Here is a 23,324-nt window from a genome sequence, read left to right on the forward strand (position 1 = left end):
TCAACTTCAGATGAGCGGAAGGGGAAGAGGGAGGGGAAAAAACATTCTTGACAGTTTGCATAGGCTCTCAGAGGACCACCTTACATGTTATACAAACATTTAAGTTGTTAAGATCAAATGAGGAACCATTTTCCTATGAATTACAGAAACAGTACAGTGATAATAAAAGTTGTCATGATGAATAGTTTTCCTTCACTGTTGACATGGCAACTCAACTCACAATGCAGCTTTTATAGCTCTACACATGAGATGTTTCAAAATAATCTGTAGGATCATAAGATAACTGTTTTCAGATAATAATCCTTAACAGTAAAAGACACAAAAATTAGAGTATTCTGAGTTCTTCCCATTTTTTAACTCATTGAACAGGATGCAAGACACAATTTGAAAAATCTAGAAGGTAATAAACATGGATATAATCATAAACCTGACATACACAGACTTTAAGAAAACACCAACACTTGTACAGAGATTAGCATCTCCATTAGGGAAGGAGAGGCATGTCAGCCACCCAGCTTCAGTGACAAGACACAGAACAGCACAGGGAGAGACAAGGAGGAGCATCTTTCAGGAGAGAAGGGGGAGATCAGACAGGTCAGTGGTGAAGTACCATTTGTTTTTTCATCTTTTCAGTATGACTCAATCTTCCTCTCGTCTTTCTAAAGCTCTTCTATTCTCTCCCCACCTGCTTACTCATTGCCTCCAATGTCACATTTCCATCTCTCCATTTCTGGTCTCTGCTCTGCTCTTGTCTTATCACTACTGTGACTTTTATCTAGTTGTTCACGAGGTAGTCCAGATTTCTTGCTGCTTCATTTGACCAGAAGTCTTTCTAGGCTCATCCAGGTAGGACAGAGGCAAAGAAAAGATTAGAAGATGAACTGGTAACTTGAGGATAGGTCAGTAGGACATCAACTCTTCCATCTAACACTCCAAGTCTACCTGGCTAAGGCAAACCTCTGTTCTCATGGATTTATTTATTCATCAATATTTAAACTCTGTATGTCATCTTGCTCACGCTCAGTCACTAAGCTGTGTCTGACTCTTTTCGACCTCATGGATTGTAGCCTGCCAGGTTCTTCTGTCCATGGGATTTCCCAGGCAAGAATACTGGAGTAGGGTGCCATTTCCTTCTCCAGGGGATCTTCCCAACCCAGGGATGGAACCTGTGTCTCCTGCATTGGCAGGCGGGTTCTTTACCTCTGAGCCACCAGAGAAGCCCAGGTCACCTAGATAATTAATTATTCTGCAAAGAAGTTTGGGAAAAGTTGCTCATGAGAATAATGGCTGCTGTTTATTGAGCTCTCTTACGGTGTACAGTCCAGATACTGTAGGATCACACTTAATCCTCCTGACAACCTCACGAGGTGCTTCATTGTGCCAAGTACAGCACACTTAAGAGTCATACTGGGAGGTGGCTATTCTAAAGAAAAAGAAAAATCAACAAAAAAACTTGACTCTGGCTTTAAATGACAATAGCATAAGAACAAAATCCAAAGGGACTTCTCTGGTGGTCCAGAGGATAAGACTCCATGTTTCCAATGCAAGGGGAACAGGTTCGATCCCTGGTCAAGGAATTAGATCCCACATGCTGAAACTAAAGATTCTGAGGCCCCAACTAAAAAAGAGAGCCTGTATGTTGCAACTACAAGATCTTGCATGCCAGAACGATCAGTGATCTCAAGTGCCGCAACTAAGAGCCAGCAGCACAGCCAAATAAATAAACAAAATACATTATTAAAAAAAAAAAAAAAGAACAAAACCTGAACTCTTGGCAAGTGGTTACCTTTGAGACAAGGAACAGGAACTGTCAGGTAGAAGAGAGGAGGAATACTTTCACTTTTCATTTTATACCTATCTATACTGTTTTAATTTTTTAGCTTTTAAATATGTTAGCACATATGGGGGAATGCTATAGTCTTGTTTAAAAATCTCTTCTTTGTAAATTTCATCATTAAAAATAATCCAGTAATAAATGTTACCTGCAAAATTTTAAGAGATTGCAAAAACAGGTCCCAAGTATGACAGCCTGAGTTAACTTTTTAACACTGTCGTTTGGGGTAAGTTTTCAAAATCATAAGTATTAATGTCACTCAGTTAACAATGCAACAGATACCTGTTATGTTATTAAGTGTAAGGTACTGACATATCTTTAAGGTGCTTACAGTCTTGTTTCCCTGCTATGTGGAAGCACTTTCTCTTAAATCTAACCACAGGCCCTCATACACTGCTAGTGGGCATGTAACATGATGTAGCTGCTTCAGAAAACAGTCTGCCAGTTCCTCAAAAAGTTAAAACACAGAGTTACAATATGATCCAGTAATCACATTTCTAGGTACATGCTTGAGAGAAATGAAAACATATATCCACAGAAAGACTTTCACACAAGTATTCAAGGCAGCATTACACATTATGTTCATGAACAGGTGGACATACAGACAAATGGTCTATCCACACAGTGGAATACTATTCAGGAACGAAAAGGAATGGGCCACTGACACATGCTACTTCATGGATGAACCTCAAAAACATGATATTAAGTGAAAGAAGCAGACACGAGAGGTCACAAATTACATGTGACTCTATTTGTATGAAAAGCTCAGAAACAGGAAATTTAGAGAGACAGAAAATAGTGGGGCTGGGGATGAACTTTAACTATTTTTAAAACTACAATTTATGTCGTGCTAATGGTAGTTAGTATAAATGGGCCCAATAGCTCTTAAAGGGGAAGTGTGTGAAAATGTTCTAAAACCTGGTTATAGTGATGGCGCACCACTCAGTAAAGTTATTACACGTCACTGAATTGTCTACTTGACACAGGTAAATTTTATGATGTGTAAAATATGCCTCAATAAAGCTGTTAAAAATCACCAGCATCTTTGGTCATCGTGTCCCATCGTGAATGTGGGAACCTCTAGTATGTGTGGAGTGACCAATGAGAACATATGAATTAGTTTATTAATAAATTAGGGACTGGAGTTTAAGTTGGTTCTGCTTCTCTTCTCTCCTAATCAAATTTAGGCATAGATAAAAATACCCTCTTTTCTTTAAGGAGTAAGAAGTCACTTTAAGTCACTCAAGTGGCAGTGGAGGAGTTTCTCCTGAGGACCTGTGCTTTATGGCACTTGAAAACGTGTAAAATGCCTAAAGCTGGGCACTTAAAGAATTAGGAAGATGCTGAAGGACAAGTCTACTGAAAATTTAGCTAATGGAAACAACTCAGCAGTTTAAAGATGAGGAGCCATGAGGCAGAGCTTCCCCACCAGCATCTCTTACAAGCGTCCTATAATAATAAATCTATTAATATTGCTTGCTTATCAAAGGAAAAAAGATGAGGAGCCATGCAGAAAAGCTCAGAACCAGGACGCAGGATGTATAATCAATGGGTCAGAGAGAAATGCACTGATAAGAGCTGTGTGCGTGTGTGTGTACTCAGTCTTGTCCAATTCTGTGACGCCATGGCAAGAATATTGGCGTGGGTTTCCATTTCCTTCTCCAAGGAATCTTCTTAACCCAGGGATCAAACCCACGTCTCTTGTGTATCCTTCATTGGCAGGTGGAATTTTTTACCCCTGAGCCATCTGAGAAGCCCTGATTGTAGATGGGAGAACACCAAATCAGTAAGCAACATGGAAATGAGCTTGCAGGCCACTGAAGAGTTATGGCGTGGGATCCTTTTAGCATAAAGTAACGACCAAGCTGCCAAGTTGGATTCGTGGAAATGTTTAGTGGCTATCATGAGTGCCAGATAAGTCTAGTTGATGGAACAGAGGCTTACTTAACAGGACTGGCACCTGTGACTGTTAGAACTAGGCCTTTTGAATTTTGACTATTTTGTTTAAGTACATTTTATGTCACGCTTCTTCCCCACCCCACAGCATGTCCCAGACCTTCAACAGCAAGCACTACCACATGGTTTCTGGAACACTAACCATTTCAGGAGAATCCCACGGACGGAGGAGGCTGGCGGGCCACAGTCCACAGGGTCGCAAACAGCTGGACACGACGGAGTGACTTCACTCACTTACTCACAACCATTTCAGGAACTAGGTGAAATGAGTTTCTGATGTTTCCCAGTTAAACCTCAAAGTAAACCTATACGAAACAGCTGACTTTATTTTTTGTCGTGCCATGGGGTTTGCTGGATTTCCGACCAAGGACTGAACCTGTGCTCTGGGGCAGCGGAAGCTTGGAGTTCCAACCAGGGACTGCCAGGGAATTCCCACAGCTGACTTTATTATTCTTTATATAACAAAGCTTGGAGGTGCTAAGTAACACCTCCAGGGTCACATTCCTAGAAGACAAGAAAGTCATATTTCAAATCCTCGTTTTCTAGAGCCTGCGTTCTTAATCTGTACTGCCTTGACAAATTAGCAATTTCTAATGACATTTAGCCATGGAGCTGATTTGGGTCATTAAATTTCTTTTCAAAACAGTTCAAACTAAAACACTGTTTATTTTTCTCCATTTTTTCAAACTCCTCAATTAAGCACTGTACCTTAATATAATTTAAATATTTTCTAATATGTTATAATTTTTTCCTCTTATCCAGAAGTTTATATTAAAAAGTACCGTGGACATCCTGTCAGAGTTACCTGAAAATTAGAATTAAAAAAGAAAAAAAATATACACACCTATGGGAAGATATATAATATACAGATAATTATAGAGATTTTCTTACTAAATAGGCACTTTCAAAGTCTGGAGTTAAGAAAGCACTAAAAAATCAAGCTACATTCAATAAGTATTCATCTTTACTCCTCTTGCTTCCAATGCAAGATCAAGCCCCAACTGCAACCCTTCTGTTTGTCAAGTACCCACAAGGACAATGTAATTGGAAGATAAATACCTTCACTACAGGTAATTTATTTTTACTTGAATTCACTATTTAAAGTTAAAGTATATGTCGCAAATAATTATTATTTCTTGATAATCCCAGAGAACTTCCTTTTAAGGTAAAAATGCTTGTATTGCATACTTCCCTGGTGGCTCAGAGGTTAAAGAGTCTTCCTGCAATGCGGGAGATCCAGGTTCAATTCCTGGGTGGGGAAGATCCCCTGGAGAAGGAAACGGCAACCCACTCCAGTATTCTCGCCTGGAGAATCCCATGGATGGAGGAGCCTGGTAGGCTACAGTCCACAGGGTCGAAAAGAGTCGGACACGACTGAGCAAATTCACTTTTTCTTTCATTTACCTTCTCTTTCTCCACGTATAAGAAACTGAATAAATTTCTAGAATTATTATGTCCTAAGGTATTAAAGCTTACATGTTTAAAATTCAAACTGCAGGGAATTCCCTGGCGGTCCAATATTTAAGAATTCACCTGTCAATGCAGGGGACACAGGTTAGATCCCTGCTCGTGTGGGCATGCCAAGGCACAGCTAAGCCCACTGCTTTAGAGCCTGTGCTCTGCAACGAGAGAACCCACTACTGCAATGAGAAGCCTGCACATTGCAACTAGGGAGTAGCCCCTGCACGCCATAACTAGAGAAAGCCTGCAGCTACAAAGACCCAGTGCAGCCAAAAATAAATCAACAGCTGTGTACTAAAAAAACTAGTATTAAAAAAACCAAATTGTATCACAAGTATATATGTGATATAATTCATTATTTGAAATATGAATCAACTGCCCAGAATTCTGTATTAGTTTTAGATACTTTTTGAAATTCATTAAAAGTAACTTAGATCCATCAGAGACTTTAAGACATAAAAGTGTATCTAAAAAAGTTAGTCTATGTTAGAAATATCTATGTACTGTGAACATGAAAGAAATCAAGAATGAAAAAGATAAAGCAGAGAAAAACTAGGCTCTCAAAAAGAAATATGTAGCGAAAACTACCAATTCTTGGTTAAAAAAAGGGGGAGTGTTATTTTTTAAGTCAAATATGTATTTTGGTGGTAAGCAAATGTGCAGTCTCACTTCTAGCACAAAGATGAATAAATAAGCCACAGCTCTCAGGCAAGTAATTGCTGCTATGGCTGCTAAATCGCTTCAGTCGTGTCCGACTCTGTGCGACCCCACAGATGGCAGCCCACCAGGCTCCCCCGTCCCTGGGATTCTCCAGGCAAGAACACTGGAGTGGGTTGCCATTTCCTTCTCCAATGCATGAAAGTGAAAAGTGAAAGTTAAGACGCTCAGTCCTGTCTGACTCTTAGCGACCCCATGGACTGCAGCCCACCAGGCTCCTCCGTCCATGGGCTTTTCCAGGCAAGAGTACTGGAGTGGGGTGCCATTGCCTTCTCCGCAGGCAAGTAAAGGTATCTAAAAATTCTCCTGCTACTGACAGAAAATTTGATTAAAAGTATAATTTCCCCTGAGATAATCAAACTGAAAGTCAGCTATAAGCATATTACATACCTTAAGTAGGTGGGATGGGTCTTAGCCTTCATAGTTCATCAACAGATAGTTACTGAAAGTGATTATTTGCCAAGTTCTTTGAGAAATTCAATACAAAAAAAATGTGACTGGAGTTTGCAATTTATTTGGGGACAGTTAACTAAGGTACACTGGACTAGTGTCTGAATTAATACATGTTAACAAAGCAGTACTCTGTACATACTAAATGTTATGTAAACATTAACTATTAATAAAAATTAATAACAGTAGCAGCTCACGTCTCTGGGCTGACCACATACATACAAAGCGAGCACTGGTAAGAAAGAGGAGAGTATGGCCAGTGATAGGAGAGGCTTTAAATGAAGGAAAGCTTGAGGTGATTTACAGAAGTATCTTAAGAGAAAGAAGAGAGCACACTGCTTGAGCAAAGTAATAGAGCTGAGGAGGCAGGAAGGATGAGGAAGCTTGATTCAGTACTACGACTGAATACTACTTATTCTTCTGCGTTATCACCTCTGAATTACAGAGCTGCTGCTGTGACTGTTGGCTGCAGAATCGGTGCGAGCTTCCGTGCAAGCTGACTAGTACTAGGAAACGTATATTAGGAAATGGTCTATGTGTGTCCAGATCACCAACGGTCTTAAAATCTTGGCAGAGGACCCTGTTTCTTAGAGTAGGTCATAGAGGGCCATCAAAGTTTCCGCAGTATAGGAGTAGAGATAAAGATTCAAGTTCAGGCTCTAGACTTAGAGGAGTCCTGGACTTGAATATGAGCTGTTCTCTTATTAACTGTGTCTCTGCCTGCTGAGTTACTTCTCAGAGTTTCAATGTTACTACTTAAAAATGGCCATAGTCATAGTGTCGACCTGAATTTGTATGAAAATGAATGCGAAGTTTTGAGCACGTGGTCTGTAACATAGCAGGCATTCTCCATAATTGGCATCTATTATTAATTAAGAGGCTAAGGTCTTAGGTGATGAGGCTCCTGTGGGTGAAGTTACAGATGTAGAGACTGGGGAGGGAGCAAGCCATTCTAACACTCTTGAAGAAAATGTCCCTTGGGACACCCAGGTTTCAACAACTTGGGAGTTTAGTGATAATTAATCTAAAACAGGAAATTCAAAACAGAGAAGTTAGACTTGAGTTTCCAAGCATAAAAATGTCACCATGACTTCAAATATGGAGTCATCACAGCAATATCACTGTGATAATATATCTACCTATGTCTTTAAATGATATTTATTCTGTTACCAAAGCAAGAGGTTAAGAGCTCAGAATAAAATGGTGTCTAAAATCTTAGACTGAATCAGAAGTGACTTCAATGGATCTAGGAATTACCATTTTGTTGGGAAAAGCAAACCAAAACCCCAATAAACCAAGGACTGCCAAGTGGATAAACATCCGAACTGTGGAGAAGATTCAGTTGTAGGCCAAACTTTTTATAGATTCTTTTGCGTTTAATGGTAATACACATATGTGCCTCCCCTAAACGCTACTCTTGGAGGTACAGAAGGATGGATACAGAATCACATTCATTCTTGTATTCCCCACCGTTATTGAAGAAACAGTAAATATTCCAATATTTATAGAACTGAAATGAATTTGTGAAATAGAATGGGCTTCAAAGGAAGGGGCTGGCCATTTGGGGCCTTGAGCTTCAGTGCTGTTGTGCTTATATTCTACATAATTATTTTCTCAATATCTAAAGAGTTTTAGTTTAACTAAATTAGTCTAAATAGCAGACATTTAGTCTATAATAGATGATTGCAATCAATCAAAATGAGCTCGTTGACTGAGTACCTAAAGGACTAGGAATGTGACAACTTAAAACTTAAGATCTGTGGGGTAGACTTGACTCATTCTGCCTTATGTAGCTGGAAATAAATACTGCCTTTGGATGAGTTCTGAACTAGGAGTTTAGAGTTCCAGTCTTCCCTGTGCCCATTACCACCTCAGACATCTATGAAATGGTGACACCTCTTATTCAGGGAAGTAAAGTTCATAAAAGAATGATTAAGTATAAAGGAAATCTACATCATTTGCTAGTTCATCTTTTTCTTGGGTTTGAATTATTAGTATAAAATATGGATTTTATTTGAGGGCGAGGAAACAAGAATATGTTGTGAGAGTTATACCTATAGGAATTTTTCCCTCCATCATCTTTTTTCAATCAGTAGAAAGGAAAGAACATCAGTTTATGTTGACGAAGATGGAGGGAAAACGTAAGAGAAGCCAAAGAAAGCAGACACTGGAAGAGAATGTGACCAAAACTTTTGAAACCACAAATCAAAGCAGTGAATAAAAGCTATTCTTTTTTCTAAAAGGTCAGCTCAAACTTCAATAAATAGGTGGAATATGCTTTTGCAAATGCGCATCTTTATGTTGAACCAGGCTGTGTTTTTAAAAAACCAGTAAGTGCTGAAATAATGAATGATGGGGATTGGATTTTTTTAATCTTTTCTCTTTTTTGGGGGGGGATTGAATCTTTACTATTAAAAAGTGTATCATCTTTTTATATTAGTATCAATAAAGCATTTTAGATACCCAACAGCTTGGTACCATAAAAAGTAAAACTGGGCTTATTTAGATATTTACTTTACTCCTACTTAATGTTAGAGTGATGCAGAAAATAAGCAAATAAAGATTCTTCTCCTTTTTAAAAGAAGAGTTTAGAAATAACAACCATACAACAACCATAATGCTGGATTTTTTTTTTTTAAGTACACGCGATAAATGTTACACGAAGCCAATCCTTGTGATCAAATATTTGAGTTTCTTAAACCAGAAGAGTTTATAGGTCAAACAATGTGCAAATCCTATTACCCACAAGAGTCCTCTAAGAGGACAGTCACCGTCCAATATTTGTTGTGTTTTATTTTGTTATACTTTTATTGTGCTTCCCCACCCCCGCATCCTCCCTTTTTATACACGTTTAAAAACTGTGTAACAAGTTTGTGTTAAGTATCCAACAAAGGCAGGCAGTCTTTGAAGGGGAGAAATAAAACATGTTTCATGTTTTCCACTATTTTTGCGGTCTCTAGAGGGTAAACAGGGAAGGGGATGAGGGAAAAACACCCTCACGTCCGAATCAGAATGCCAAAATACGCATCGTTGTGAAGCTATTGATGAGATGCCATCTACGGGACAGCGGCATCTCCACACGCGTCCTTAAGAAGTAAGACAATTAGAATAAATGTGAAGCGCTGTTTCTCGGCTTGGAAATCTGAAAGTTCGCCCCAGATCTCCCTAGGGATTTATAAAACACCAACGGTGCTTTCGGCTCAAATAATTCCCAGCCCCGCGGGAATGCATGCTGCAGTGCATTCCACAAAACTCTGCCATGCCTTTTCTCTACTATAGAATCGGGGGCAAAAAAAGAGGCCGGGCGCCACAGAAAGAGTTCAAGCACAAGTCTGTCCACGTTTAAAGCTCCAGAAAGCCGTGTCCACTTCCAACTCGCCCCTGGCGGAGAAGTTTGGGCAGCGCGCGTCCTCCCGCCCCGGCTGGGTCCACCGGAGGATACTTACTGGGCTGAGCCAACTTTGCTCTCCCTCTTCCCGAGCACTTTGGCAGACTTTGTGTCGTCCACATCTTGCTGTAGTTCGGTCATCAGGGCCACGTCTGGAGGGCACCTTCACACCGTCTCCTCCTCCCCGCTTCCCCGGCTCCCACCGTCCGGGTTGCAGGCCCCGCGAGCCCTCCGCGCCCTCCCCCGCGCCCTGGGCCGCTCGGTGCATCCGGGCCGCCCGCGCCGGGGGCCGCCAACCTGGACACGTTCGGGCCGGCGCGATTGGTCCGGGCGAGAGGGGCCGAGCCGGGAGGGAGGGAAGGGGTGGGTCGAAGCGAAGTGACAGCCTCTCCTCCCAACCCAGGAGGCAGAGGAAGAGAAAAAGGAAACCTGTAGAACTCGTCTTTCTGGGAGAGGAAGCTAATTGGCCAAGCAGGTGAAACATTTGCCTAACCCGGAGCCCTATAAGTAGCCTCCTAGGAAACTGGGCCTTTTTTTCTTCTTCTCCTATTTAGACTGTAACTACGGAGGTTGAACAGTGGGCAACCAGCTTAGATACAGGAAACCATAGGGCTTATCGCGCACGGATGCTCTGGGTAGGCTGGCCTGTTCCCCAGCCCACATTATTCAAGCAGGGTGTAGCCTTCTTGAGGACTGCCTGACAGAGCTTAAGCAATAGGTCGGTCGTGCAGCAGAGGTGATATGAGCTGGTTGCCTGGTTAACCCTTCCTAGTTGATGAGGGCAGAGGGGCAGATGGAGAAGCAGCCATCACAATCTCACCAGCAACTTGCCTACTATGCACCCAGCCAATGAAACGAATGCCTCTTCTTCCCCATCTTGCTGATTCTGTCTGAAGTTTTGTGTTTGGAGCATCCACTTACTCAGAGCTACCATGTTCCAGGCATTACTCTAAACATCCACTTAACTTAGTAGAGAGAGGAAAGAAAAAACTTTCCTCTGCCCTTCTAGGTTCTTCTGGCTAGTTGAAGAATTACACTGAAGTGAGATAGATTAACAGGATAAAATCAAATTTAATTACCTGCGTTCAGGGAACTGCCCAAACATATGAGACCCAAGAACAAGTCAGGCAATTGAGATTTATGAGCCACCTGAGAAAAGAGAATAGGGCAGGCAGGGATTTGGGACTTCAAAGTGTCAACTGAAAACAAAAACAAAAACAAAAACAAAAACCTGCCCAATCTAAAAGTTGAGAATTATATTTTATTTGGCAGACTTAAGCCCAACAGACAGCGTTTCAGATAGTACTAAAAGGCTGACTTGAAGTAAGGGAAGAGCCGGGATGTATAGGAGTTTTGGCAAAGAATAATTTTAATCAAAGAATAATTGAGCTTCCCAGGTGGCTCTAGTGGTAAAGAACCCACCTGCCAATGCAGGAAACATAAGAGAGGTGGCTTCCATCCCTGGGTGGGGAAGATCCCCTGGAGGAGGGCATGGAAATGCACTTCAGTATTCTTGCCTGGAGAATGCCATGGACAGAGGAGCCTGTCGGGCTACAGTTGATAATGTGGCAAAGAGTTGGACACAACTGAAGTGCCTTAGCATGCAAAGAAAAAACAGACATCTCAGTTAATGAATTTAGCACTTTTCTAGGAGGAGAAGGGGACAACAGAGGATGAGATGGCTGGATGGCATCACCGACTCGATGGCATCACCAACTCGATGGACATGAGTTTGGGTAAACTCCGGGAGTTGGTGATGGACAGGGAGGCCTGGTGTGCTGCAGTTCATGGGGTCACAAAGAGTCGGACACGACCGAGCAACTGAACTGACTGAACTGACTATGTATGGGGAGATGCAAGACTCTGTATTTATTGAAATCGTTCCTTGATATCCACCTTAACTGTCTAGGGCCAGTGTCCTTTTTTCCATCCTAAATCCCATCAGGGTGCACAGTTGTGGGTGCCATGTGGTTGATGACTTGATGGGGCTGTAATATCTGTTGTTTACTAATACGGCAGGCAACATTCTTATCCACAAAAGGGAAGGAAGGCCATTCACAAAAAGATTAAAATGAGCAAATATTTGATAAAATGTTTGCTGGGCCATACAGAAACAATGGAACACAGAGAGGAATTTTAACAAACAGACTCTGCTTAGGTTCCTCCCTGTGTACACGCCTAGTTTGTATCATACTGTAGTCATCTACAGTGACAAGTCCCTTCCTGGATCAGGTCTTCTAGCTAAATTTTCTTTGGCAGTTAGAGGAGAGGTCAAAGATTCTTCTCCAATCTTTTGAGCCTTGATTATTTTTAGCTTGAAATAATCTGCATGCCAAATGGATACATTTCGGAATGGCAAATTTTGCTCCCCTACAATAGCAAATAAGGTATGTGTTGGTAGATTTCTGATTTACTACAGAGTAGTTAGGATTAAGAAAAACGAATATAAAACCTTATTGTTGGAGGTTTAACTTTATGGCTGGGAAAAAAATGACTGACTCTATGCTCTGGGGCTGCTTTCAATTTTTCTTTTAAAAATGATTTTAGATTTAAGAATAATTACAAAGAATAGGCAACCATAACATTTATTTGTGGAGGAAAAAGGTTGCCTGCCAACAAGCCACTGGAGCTACCCACAACTGTGCACCCTGAGGGGATTCACGATGGAGAAAAACAGGATACTGGCCCTAGACAGGTAACGTGCACATCAAAGGTATTATTTCAATAAACCCAGATTCTTGCATCTTCCCTTACACAGAAAAATGCTAAATTTATTAATTTGAAGTTTCTGGCTTTCTTTAACAGTAATCTTTTGGTTCAACTACCTGTGTTGTTAGGGCTTTGTTTTTGTTTTTTGCAAAAACTATAATCTGGCTCCCCCCTTACCTCTTTGGAACAGTGCCTCAGAGCAATCTGAGAAACTGTCTCCCATTCCATGGAATACAATATAATTCTCAGCTTTTAGGTTGTGCACTTTTTTCAGTCAACAATGTGTGTATAAAAAAACCAAAACGTATCCTTCTAAATAACCTCAAACATTTTGAAAGTGAAAGTCCTTTCCGAAGTTTTCCTGTTCCCTCTATGTTTAGTAGCTGAGAGGACAAAAACATCTTTTTGTGACCTTCTTGCTCCAAAAATGACTCTCATGACACTTGAAAAGTAAGTAAAAGAAAAAAGTTTACAGAAATTCCATTTGAGTTGGCTTGGTCAGACCTCTCTCTCTCCCTGTTTTTTTTTTTTTTTTCCTCTGCACGAGCCTCTCTGGGCAGGGTGGGGAAGGCTCTGGGTGACCCAGAGGCTTGGAGATATTACTCATGCCTTCAGGCTCCCGGTCCCTTCTCTAATTCACCATTGTACTTGGGATGGGTATGGATTTAGAATATAGAGGAGGTTATCACCATCCCAAACTCTGGGTAGTGACTCTCTCATTAAAACTCAGGTGTACTTCAAGCCACCCTCACTGCAGGATTCAGATCAGAAATGACTTTTCGGCCCCCTAAGTAATTTTTTTTTATTGCTGTTAAAGTATGTAACATAATATTTTAAGCATTGGTAAGTGTACAATTTAGGGACATTACATTCATGATGTATGTAACCATCACCACCATCTAGACTCAAAACTTAAAAAAATCACCCCAACATAACTATATCTATTCAACAATAATTCCTCCATCCCACCTTCTCCCAGGCCTTGGTAACGTCTATTCTATTTTCTGTCACTATGAATTTCTCTATTCTGGGGCCTTCATGAAAGTGGAATCAGACAACATTTTTCCTTCTGTGTCTGCTTTATTTCATGAAGCATAATGTTTCCAGGTCCATCCAAGTTGTAGCATTTATTAGTATTTTATTCTCTTTTTTGTTGTTGTTAAATAATATTTGATTGTATATGCATATTCCACACTTGTTTATTCATTCATCCCTGGAACACTTGGATTGTTTCTGCCTTTTGGCTATTGTGAATAATTCTGGAATGAACACTGATGTACAAATATCTGTTTGAGTTCCCACTTTCAATTCTTTTGGGTATATACCTAGGAGTGAAATGCTGGATCTTTTGGTAGTTCTAGGTTCAACCTTTTCAGAAACCATGGTCAGATTTCTTCTGATGCATGAGTAAGGGCCAGTGTTCATAGCTTCCCTGCACAGGCTTACAGTTGAACTAAGTTCAGTTGCCCTGAAATGTGTTCCTCAGTGCCTGAGATGAGGAATTCCAGAAGTGTGATCTTAAGTGAGAAAGGGAGAGAAAGGTAGGGGTAAGGGAGGGATTTGAAGAGGAGCAGGTGGGGAAAATAGTTGATAGTGTGGGGAGGAATTAGAAAGGAGCTAGGGGGACTTCCCTTAGTCCAGTGGCTAAGACTCCCTGTGCAGGGGGCCTGGATTTGATCTCTGATCAGGCAACCAGATCCTGGATCTTACAACAAAGATCCTGTGTACTGCAACTAAGACCTGGTGAAGACAAATGAATTTTAAAAAAAGAAAGAAAGGAGCTAGTAAATGACATTATTTTACTTAGTGGCATTTGATTAAGTGTAAAAGATGCTGTCAGACAGCTTCATAATTTGAGCTGTTCTACAATAAGGCTTCCCTGGTGGCTCAGTGGTAAAGAATCCTCCTGCCAATGCAGGAGACCCAGGTTCGATTCCTGGATCAGGAAGATGTCCTGGAGAAGGAAATGGCAACTCATTCCAGTATTCTTGCCTGGGAGATTCCATGGACAAAGGAGCCTGGTGGGCTACAGTCCAAGGGGTCTCAAAGAGTCGATACAACTGAGCGACTGAGCATGCACAGCAGTGAAACAATAGGGGAAACTTAATTATAGTGTGATAAAATAGACATAAGATTATGTCTCAAATACATTCTGGGGATACCCTTTGATTTCACACCAGTGAAAAAAAAGCTCTACCCTCTATTTTCCTTCCTACAAGCCTCTGGGAACAAAATTTCTTCTTTCTGATATCAAAGAAAAATTCTAGCTGATACTTTTTCCAGGTGTTGAAGCAGTTCTAGCAGAAAATGTCTAACCTATCACCTTTCAGGATGTAGGGGTTTCCATTCAATAGCTTAGAATATTGTGAATAGAGAACATTGCCTGACATTTCCTAAACAAAGTATGTTGCCCATCATCTCTTTTCTACAAGGATCAAGCCATTAGCCACTCCAGGTAACCATCGATGGTGCACCCTGAGGGGAATTCAGGATAGAGAAAACCAGGAAGATTTTATGTACTTTGGATACTGGTCCTAGATACTAGATAGTTAAGATGCATACATATCTAAGGAATAATTGTAATGAACTGAGTCTTATATTTTCCAGCATATAGAAAAACATTAAAAACATTGAGATGTCTATTCTTTGTGATTAGCAGTGACTTTTTGACATTTGACTGCATATTTTTTTTCCCCCCAGCAAAATATTCGTATATATCCTGGCTCCTCTGTTGCCTCCTCTACCTCTTTGCTATGAGAGACTGTCTCCTGGGACATAGTCCTCAGTAAGATCCTCAAATAAAGCTCAACTCGAAACTTTCAAGTTGTGCAGTGTTTCTTCAGTCAAATGTTGATCAGATTGTGGTCTGCTTTTAACATGATCAGATACACTGGACATCTGTCCATAGTCTTGGGGCAGAGTTCAAATATGAGTTTGGAGATTTGAGTGGCTATTTGGTTGCAATGTATGGTCAAGTAGTTATGTAATTTACAACACAGGGCAGGGTATGTAATTATTAGTCAATATTAGCACATGTAAAGTGTCATCACAATCCTGTAATTTTATGCATAATGTCTGATGACATATGTCTTAGAAGATGTTGATGCTCTTATCAATATGCAACCTGGAAGTGCTGTAATAATTTAACTATGCATATTATTTAATATACATCACAAGTCAAATAATTTTAGGAACTCTCTTCGGACCATTCCTGTTTTCAATTTAAGGTCACTATGCAGAGGAGAAAATGAGAAAAGATTGAGAGAGTTCAGAGGAGCGCTAGTACAGTGACTGGAGAAGGCAATGGCACCCCACTCCAGTACTCTTGCCTGGAAAATCCCATGGATGGAGGAGCCTGGTGGGCTGCAGTCCATGGGATCGCTAAGGGTCGGACACGACTGATCGACTTCACTTTCACTTTTCACTTTCATGCATTGGGGAAGGAAATGGCAACCCACTCCAGGGTTCTTGCCTGGAGAATCCCAGGGACGGGGGAACCTGGTGGGCTGCTGTCTCTGGGGTCACACAGAGTCAGACACGACTGAAGTGACTTAGTAGTAGTAGTACAGTGACACTTAAAAACTTAATTAGATGACTTTAAAAAAACTTATATGAAAGTTAAGAAGCATTATGTGAAGGGGACCTCTACTGAGTGATTTTTGTCAAAAATTAAGGAAAGTTTCCTAATGAATACACTCATTAAATGTTGGAGTGGGAATGTATATAGTAGGCTATGAAGTCTCCTACTGTAGAGGCCTTTGAAAATATTTAAAAAATCAAATAGAATGGGACTTCCCTGGTGGTACAGTGAATAGAAATCCACCTGCCAATGCAGGGAACACACATTTGATCCCTGGCCTGGGAAGAACATGCCAAGGAGCAGAAAAAGCCTTTGTGCCACGGCTACTGAGCCTGAGCTCTACAGTCCAAGAGCTGCAGCTACTGAGCTGGAATGCTGAAACTCCTGAAACCTGTGTGCCGAGAGCCTTGCTCCATGATGGAAGCCACAGCAATGAGAAGTCTGTGAACCACGACAAGGAACAGCCCCCTTTCTCACTGCAACTAGAGAAAGCCTGCACACAGCAATGAAGACCCAGTGGAACCAAAAGTGAATGAATGAATGAATTTAAAAAATCAAATACAATGATTTCAAGCCAGTATTTCCCAAGCCAACTTATTCTGCAGATGGGGAAATTTGAAATACTCGATTTCTTTTTTTTTTTTGAAATACTCGATTTCTTTCTCTAAGGATGAGGCAAGAACTAAGTTTAGCACCTGTATTGAAATGAACAGGCAAGATCATAAGGGCTTACTGCTCTAGGGGCAGATAGTGGTTGGGAAAAACTAGTATAAATCTGTTTCTATAAGAAAGCAGAAGCAATAACAAAACTCTTCTAGCTCAGTACTCTGTTTTTAAATTGAAAAAAAAAGGAGGGGTCTTCCCCAGTGGTCTAGTAACTAAGACTGAACTCTTATGCAGGGGGTCAAGGTCTGATACCGGTCAGGAAACTAGATCCCACATGCCACAACAAAGCATTCCAAATGCTGCAACTCAAAGATTCCATATGCTGCAACTAAGACCCAGTACAGCCACATAAACAAGTAATAATAAACTCTTATATAAATAAAAAATAAAGTACCACCATATAAACAATGAATTAAAATCTACCCTGAAGTTATGTGTCTATTTTCTGTGTGATAAATGTTAAAAACCACAACATGTAAAGTGGGGAGGCCTCTGAGACCACCCCGTACAGTGCTTTTCACACTATAAAGTTCTGGCAGACTGGTTAGGGGAGGAGCTGGCATTTGAGCTTAGGTCTTCTGATTCCAGTCTCTACTTCTGACCACTAACACCAATACATAGCCTGTCCTGCTTCCAACAGAACTCTTCCGCTTGTATCTCTTTCATTGATTTCTTTTTTGTGTTAGTTTCAGTTGGAGAGAGGGGGGAAAGGGTTGTGTATCACACACTGCCCAGAGTTAAAAAATCAAACCCCTACTATGATTTTTCATATAAGGGGAGAGTGAAAAAGTTGGCTTAAAACTCAACATTCAGAAAACTAAGATCATGGCATCTGGTCCCATCACTTCATGGCAAAAAGATGGGGAAACAATAGAAACAGTGACAGAGTTTATTTTCATGGGCTCAAAAATCACTGCAGATGGTGACTGTCACCATGAAATTAAAAGATGCTTGCTCCTTGAAAGAAAAGCTATGACCAACCTAGACAGCATATTAAAAAGCAGAGACATTACTTTGCCAACAAAGGCCCATCTAGTCAAGGCTATAGTTTTTCCAGTAGTCATGTATGGATGTGAGAGTTGGACTGTGAAGAAGGCTGAGCGCCGAAGAATTGATGCTTTTCAACTGTGGTGTTGGAGAAGACTCTTGAGAGTCCCTTGAACAGCAAGGAGATCCAACCTGTCTATCCTAAAGGAAATCAGTCCTGAATATTCATTGGAAGAACTGATGCTGAGGTGGAAACTCCAATACTTTGGCCACTTGATGTGAAGAACTGACTCATTTAAATAAGACCCTGATGCTGGGAAAGATTGAAGGTGGGAGGAGAAGGGGATGACAGTGGATGAGATGGTTGGATGGTATCACCGACTCAATGGACATGAGTTTGAGTAAGTTCTGGGAGTTGGTGATGGACAGGGAGGCCTGGCATGCTGCAGTCCACGGGGTTGCAAAGAGTCAGACATGACTGAGTGATTGAACTGAACTGAACTAGAGTTTAGTGACTTACCCAGAATTACAGTGGTCCCATGAGGATGAAGAACCAGCTTTTCTGACTTCCAGTGGGTGCTTATAAAGGAGAATAAGAGAGTGAACAGTGCAAACAAAGTTTGTTAATTGCAGAGACACCTGCCTTATTAAAGAGTTGGGGGTGGGCAAAGCCCAAGGACCCTTAGACATATGTTATGCTTACAAGGAACATAATGTATGAATCTAGAGCTATCTTTTTCTATACAATTCAAATTTTTTATCTATTTATTAATTTTGTCTGGGCTGGGTCTTTGTTGCTGCACAAGGTTTTCTCTAGCTGTGGTGGGTGGGGGCTGCTCTCTAGTTACCGAACACAGACTTCTCACTGTGGTGGCTACTCTCATTGTGCAGCACAGGCTCTAGGGCGCATGGGCTTCAGTAGTTGTGGCGCACAGACTCAATATTTGTGGCACATGGTCTTAGCTGCTCCGCAGCTTGTGGGATTGTCCCAGATCAGGGATTGAACCCTTGTCTCCTGCACTGACAGGTGGATTCTTTACCACTGAGCCACCAGGAGCTAGCTTTGGTGGCCGCATTTCACAGTTATCTGCAGTTATTGCTGCATGACTAACCACCTCAAAGCTTGGTGGCTTAAAACAATATGTATTATTTTCTCTTATGGTTCAGTGTACTGATGGAGCTCAGCTGGCTAGTTCCCATTTGGGGCTTCTCATGCAGCTGCAGTCGGATGGCCCCAGGGTTGGAGCCATTTGAAAGTTCAGCTGATGGATGTGCGCACTCATATCCATGCTTCAACTGAGATAAGTGAACTGGCTGGGGACCAGCTGAACATTTGAGTCTCTCTGCATGGCCCTCCACGTGGCTAGATTGGGCTTTCTTACACATGGAAGTCCCAATATAGCTGGACTTTTTAACTTGGGGGTTGGCTTCCTCCAGAATATGTGTTCCATGATACCGAGATGGAATCTGCAAGGCTTCCTATGCGATAGCCTGGGACATCAGGTGTCACCTCTGCTTCATTCTGTTGGACACAGATGAGGCACAGTGCCAGCTCAGGTTCAAGGCAAAAGAACTACCCAAGGTGTGAATACCAGGAGTGCAGTTCACTGTGGGCCAACTTTGGAGACCAGCTACTACAGTGCAGACAAGAGATGAGGTCCTCTGAGGCTAGATACATTGTCATTGGGCATGTGCATAAATGGGCATTTCTAACAGCACTGTTCTAAACTTGAGAGATATGGACATAGACAAAACAAGAAAAACCCATACTGCTTACATTCTAGTGGAAGAGATCAAAGACTGTTTTACATAGGAAGATCAAGGAAGCCTCTGTAACAGGTGACATCTCTGCTGAGACTTGAAGGAGAAGAAGACAGAAGCTATATGATATCTGGGGGCAAAGCTTACCAGCCACAGGGAAGGACATGGGGAAAGGCCTCCAGGTGGGACTAAGCTTGGCATATTTGAGGAGGGGCAAGAAGGTCACTGTTCTACACCTCACCTGGAGTAAAAGGAGGGAAGAGAAGGGTGGAGGGAGATGGTCTCATAGAGATATTATCTTCTCTGCCCATTTGTTTATTATCTGTCCTCTCCTGCCTGAATGAAATCTTTTCAAAAATAAAAGACTTGTCTGTTGTGTTAGCCACTGTATTCACAGTACCTGGTTCATGTTAGATGCTCAATAAATACGTGCTGAATGAATGAATGAATCATTGAATGACTGTTTCCAGCCAGTGGTTCTCAACCACACTCCAGCTCTCCTGAGATGTTGATGTTGAATAATATCAGTCTTTTTTTTTTTTTTCAATTTGCAGGGGGTAAAAAAAGAGTGCATGAAAAGAAATAGAACTTAAATCCTTTCTAAATCCTCCCTCCCAATTTAGGAAGGAAAACCTTAGGCCTGTGCTGCTTCTCGCTTGTCTGCTAGCTGAGGACAAGTGCTTCAAACAGGTCAGAGAGGTCACATGACTCCCAGATGGTCTAGCTCCGGAGGAAGTCCAAGAATTACTGTTTATAACTCACAGGCAACAATTTAAAGTGATGGAATCACTCCTATTTTCGTAGAGAAACATTCATACAGCTACTTCCTTTGCTTGTTTTGGGAACTAAGGATCATGCCATCAGCATGCCGACTGGCCTTTCTCTTTCTTTGCACCCTGGTTTGGCATGTTCTGTTTCCCTCCCTATGAAATGTTTGACAAGGCAGTCTGTGTAGCACAATCAGCACACTGTTTCAAAGCCAGGTAACATTTAATTATTATTAGTTTCTTCAAGTTGCATTTTTTCTTAATGTCACCAATATCATAGACTTTTAATGGCTTTTCATTCTTTTTTTACATACCTTCATTTTTTTTTTTTGACAATTCCTGTTAGCATTTGGTTATCTCTTCTTCCAATCTGTTCTCCATGTAGCGCTATTTATTTTAAAAAATTTGTCTAACAAATAACCTGACAAAGAAGGAACATGGGAGAGGGAAACAAAAAACACCTCAGGCAAATCAAGTTTATTTATCTCTCAAGTTTACTTTGCTTTTACTTTTTGGCTGATTCATAAATAGAACCTACATTTGAGGCAAATTGTGCAGTCTATCTGTCCTTCCTTTTTCCCTTCCTTTCTTCCTCCTTTCCTTTTCCCTTCCCTCCAATCAACACTTTTTGATGCCTTTTATGTGCAAGGCTATATTCTGGGTGTGGTTTCCCTGATGGCTCAGCAGTAAAGAATCCTCCTGCCAATGCAGGAGACTCAAGAGATGTGGGTTCGATCTCTGGGTCAGGAAGTTCCCCTGGAGAAGGAAATGGCAACCCACTCTGGTATTCTTGCCTGGAGAATCCCACAGACAGAGGATTATGGTAGACTACAGTCCACGGGGTTCCAAAGAGTCAGACATGACTGAGCACGCACATAGTCACACAGTCTGCTTGCTGTGAGTTTGCAGTGCAATGGGAAAGTTCATTATACAGATATTTACAAAACATACACATACAAAACCTTAGTCAAAAACTCACCTTCATATATCACAACAAGACACTTGGATCAAGTAACATCATGATGTAAAGTCATGGGAGGGGCAGGAGATGGACATTTGAGTCTTCAGGTTCTTGTTTTTTGGGTCATACACCAGCCACCCCCTCCTCCATCCCCAGACATCTGCACAACTTGTTGAAAAGGCTCTAGGCTGGAAGTCAGGAGGACTGGGCTCTAGTCCAAGCACTGTGCTTGGAGCTGGAATGTGGATCTATTCATGGAACATGGCATTGAAGTAACAACACTGGCCTCAAGGGAAGGACCCTATATCTCACAGTTACAGCTTCATCACTTTCTGCTTTACACAGATTGACTGTAAGAATGAGGAAAAAAAAACCAAAACACCTTTTACACAGAAATGTTGCATTTACCCATTGCAAAATGCCAATTTTAAATAAATTAATTTTTTACTCTCTCATGAGGAGAGAGTAATCATGGAAACCTATTTCCTGTGGGAAGCTAGGGCCTTGACCTCCTTCCTGTAGGACTTTGTGCTTCTTTGCATTCATTTCTACTTTTAAAAGCAAACCAGATGAAAAGAGAATGTTTTCCTATGTGTTAAGATCACAGACTAAGTAAAATCAGAATTTAATTTTTAGTTTGAGTAGTAGTCAACAAAATGAAAAGTTCATCCTCCGTATCAATAAATGTGTGTTCTTTTTTTTTAAATGACATATAGTAGAGGGAGATTTAGACATTGGAAATGCTTGGTGGTATAGAATCCCAAGTCCCCAGGTTTCAAAAATATATTGTAAAAAATTGTAGTAGACACTTCAGAGAAACAGGGGATGAGAGCTGTTGGGAATGGTTTTGGTTCCTAGCTTCTCAGTTGCCTGCCCCAGGTGGTCCTACAGTATTTGCTTTTCTGCCCTTGATATCTAAGTGTTTTCCCGTGCTATCCTGTCAGTAAACAGCTAGTTGAATGAGTTTATCCCCAATTAAAGAGCCCTAGGAGGGGTGGAGAAGGGAATGGCTACCCACACCAGTATTGTTGCCTGGAGAATTCCAAAGACAGAGGTACCTGATGGGTTACAGTCTATGGGGTTGCAAATAGTTGGACATGACTCAATGACTATCATTTTCACTTTCAGGAGGGGTGGATGTAGTGTAAAACCAGAGCACAGCTAAGAGTCAGACAGATCTTAGAGTCCTAGTATGCACCGTACATCCTGGACCAATGCCTTAACCTCCTCTAAGCCTCAATTTCCTTATCTGTGGGGAAAGAATGGGAACAGAAGTTAAATTATCTTGAAGGCTCATTGGGGAATTTAAAGAGCAAATATATATAAAGGAATTAGCACACATTGCCAGGTACATAGTAAGCACTCAAGTTGTATGAACTACTGATGATCCTTATTACATTATTACTGAGCAAGATAATATCTTAACAAATGAGGGTACTGCCCTCCTTAGTTCATCAGCTCTCAGTATTTAAAGACAGTGTGTGGAGCATTATGTCACATGCTAGACAGATTTACAAAAGCTATAGATGTAACTTCTCTTCCGCTGAGTCTCGACCCTCTTCAGGTTGTTTTTCTCATGTCAGAAGCCAAGGCTGCATCCTTGTATCAGTGGCTTCGATATGTTTAACTTGCTGGAACTCAGCTATAATCTCTGGGTCATCCTTTGTTTTTTCTTTTCCCTCCTCTTGCTCAGATGTCTTTGCCACTGTAAAAGCTTTAGCTTAACTGGTAAACGAATCGTTGGAATCAAGAGTTAATCAGCATGAACTTTTATGGATTGAAGGCTTGTGATAGCTAAGATGACTGTATATCCTGGTTTGCTTGGGTTAGTCCTGATTTAGTTCTACTGTTCTGGCATACTTATGATAGTGGCCCCTTTTACTCTCAAAAGGTGTGCCTATTTGGATAATTTATTGATAGCCAGCATATAGTACTGGCCAAAGTGAAATATCATGTCAGTTCAGTTGTTAGGCTAGGCATCTGATGGACCAGACTCTTGGATCTTATTGTCTTGCTGCTCAGTAGAGTACCCTCTGTCACTCACTGTACCCCCAAATTTATTTAATAACCTGAAAGTATGGAATGCT

The 23,324-nt window shown here is 41.2% G+C and overlaps 1 protein-coding gene across 4 annotated transcripts in view; it reads right to left on the reverse strand.

Moving 5' to 3' along the window:
• GRAMD2B (GRAM domain containing 2B) overlaps positions 1–23,324 on the reverse strand; it is a 121,448-nt gene that overhangs the window by 66,663 nt on the left and 31,461 nt on the right. Inside the window, exon 1 of one of the 4 annotated variants that reach the window (XM_061422925.1) lies at positions 9,865–10,110. The exons of 2 other annotated variants lie outside the window; for them this stretch is intronic. In XM_061422925.1, the coding sequence (XP_061278909.1) occupies positions 9,865–9,947 (83 nt within the window). In that variant the 5' untranslated portion in view covers positions 9,948–10,110. Of the gene's footprint in view, positions 1–9,864; positions 10,111–23,324 lie in introns of those variants that run through there. One more of the 4 variants, XM_061422924.1, reaches the window with a different exon arrangement.

Source organism: Bos javanicus, chromosome 7 (genome assembly GCF_032452875.1).
Source record: "Bos javanicus breed banteng chromosome 7, ARS-OSU_banteng_1.0, whole genome shotgun sequence".
NCBI lineage: Eukaryota > Metazoa > Chordata > Mammalia > Artiodactyla > Bovidae > Bos > Bos javanicus.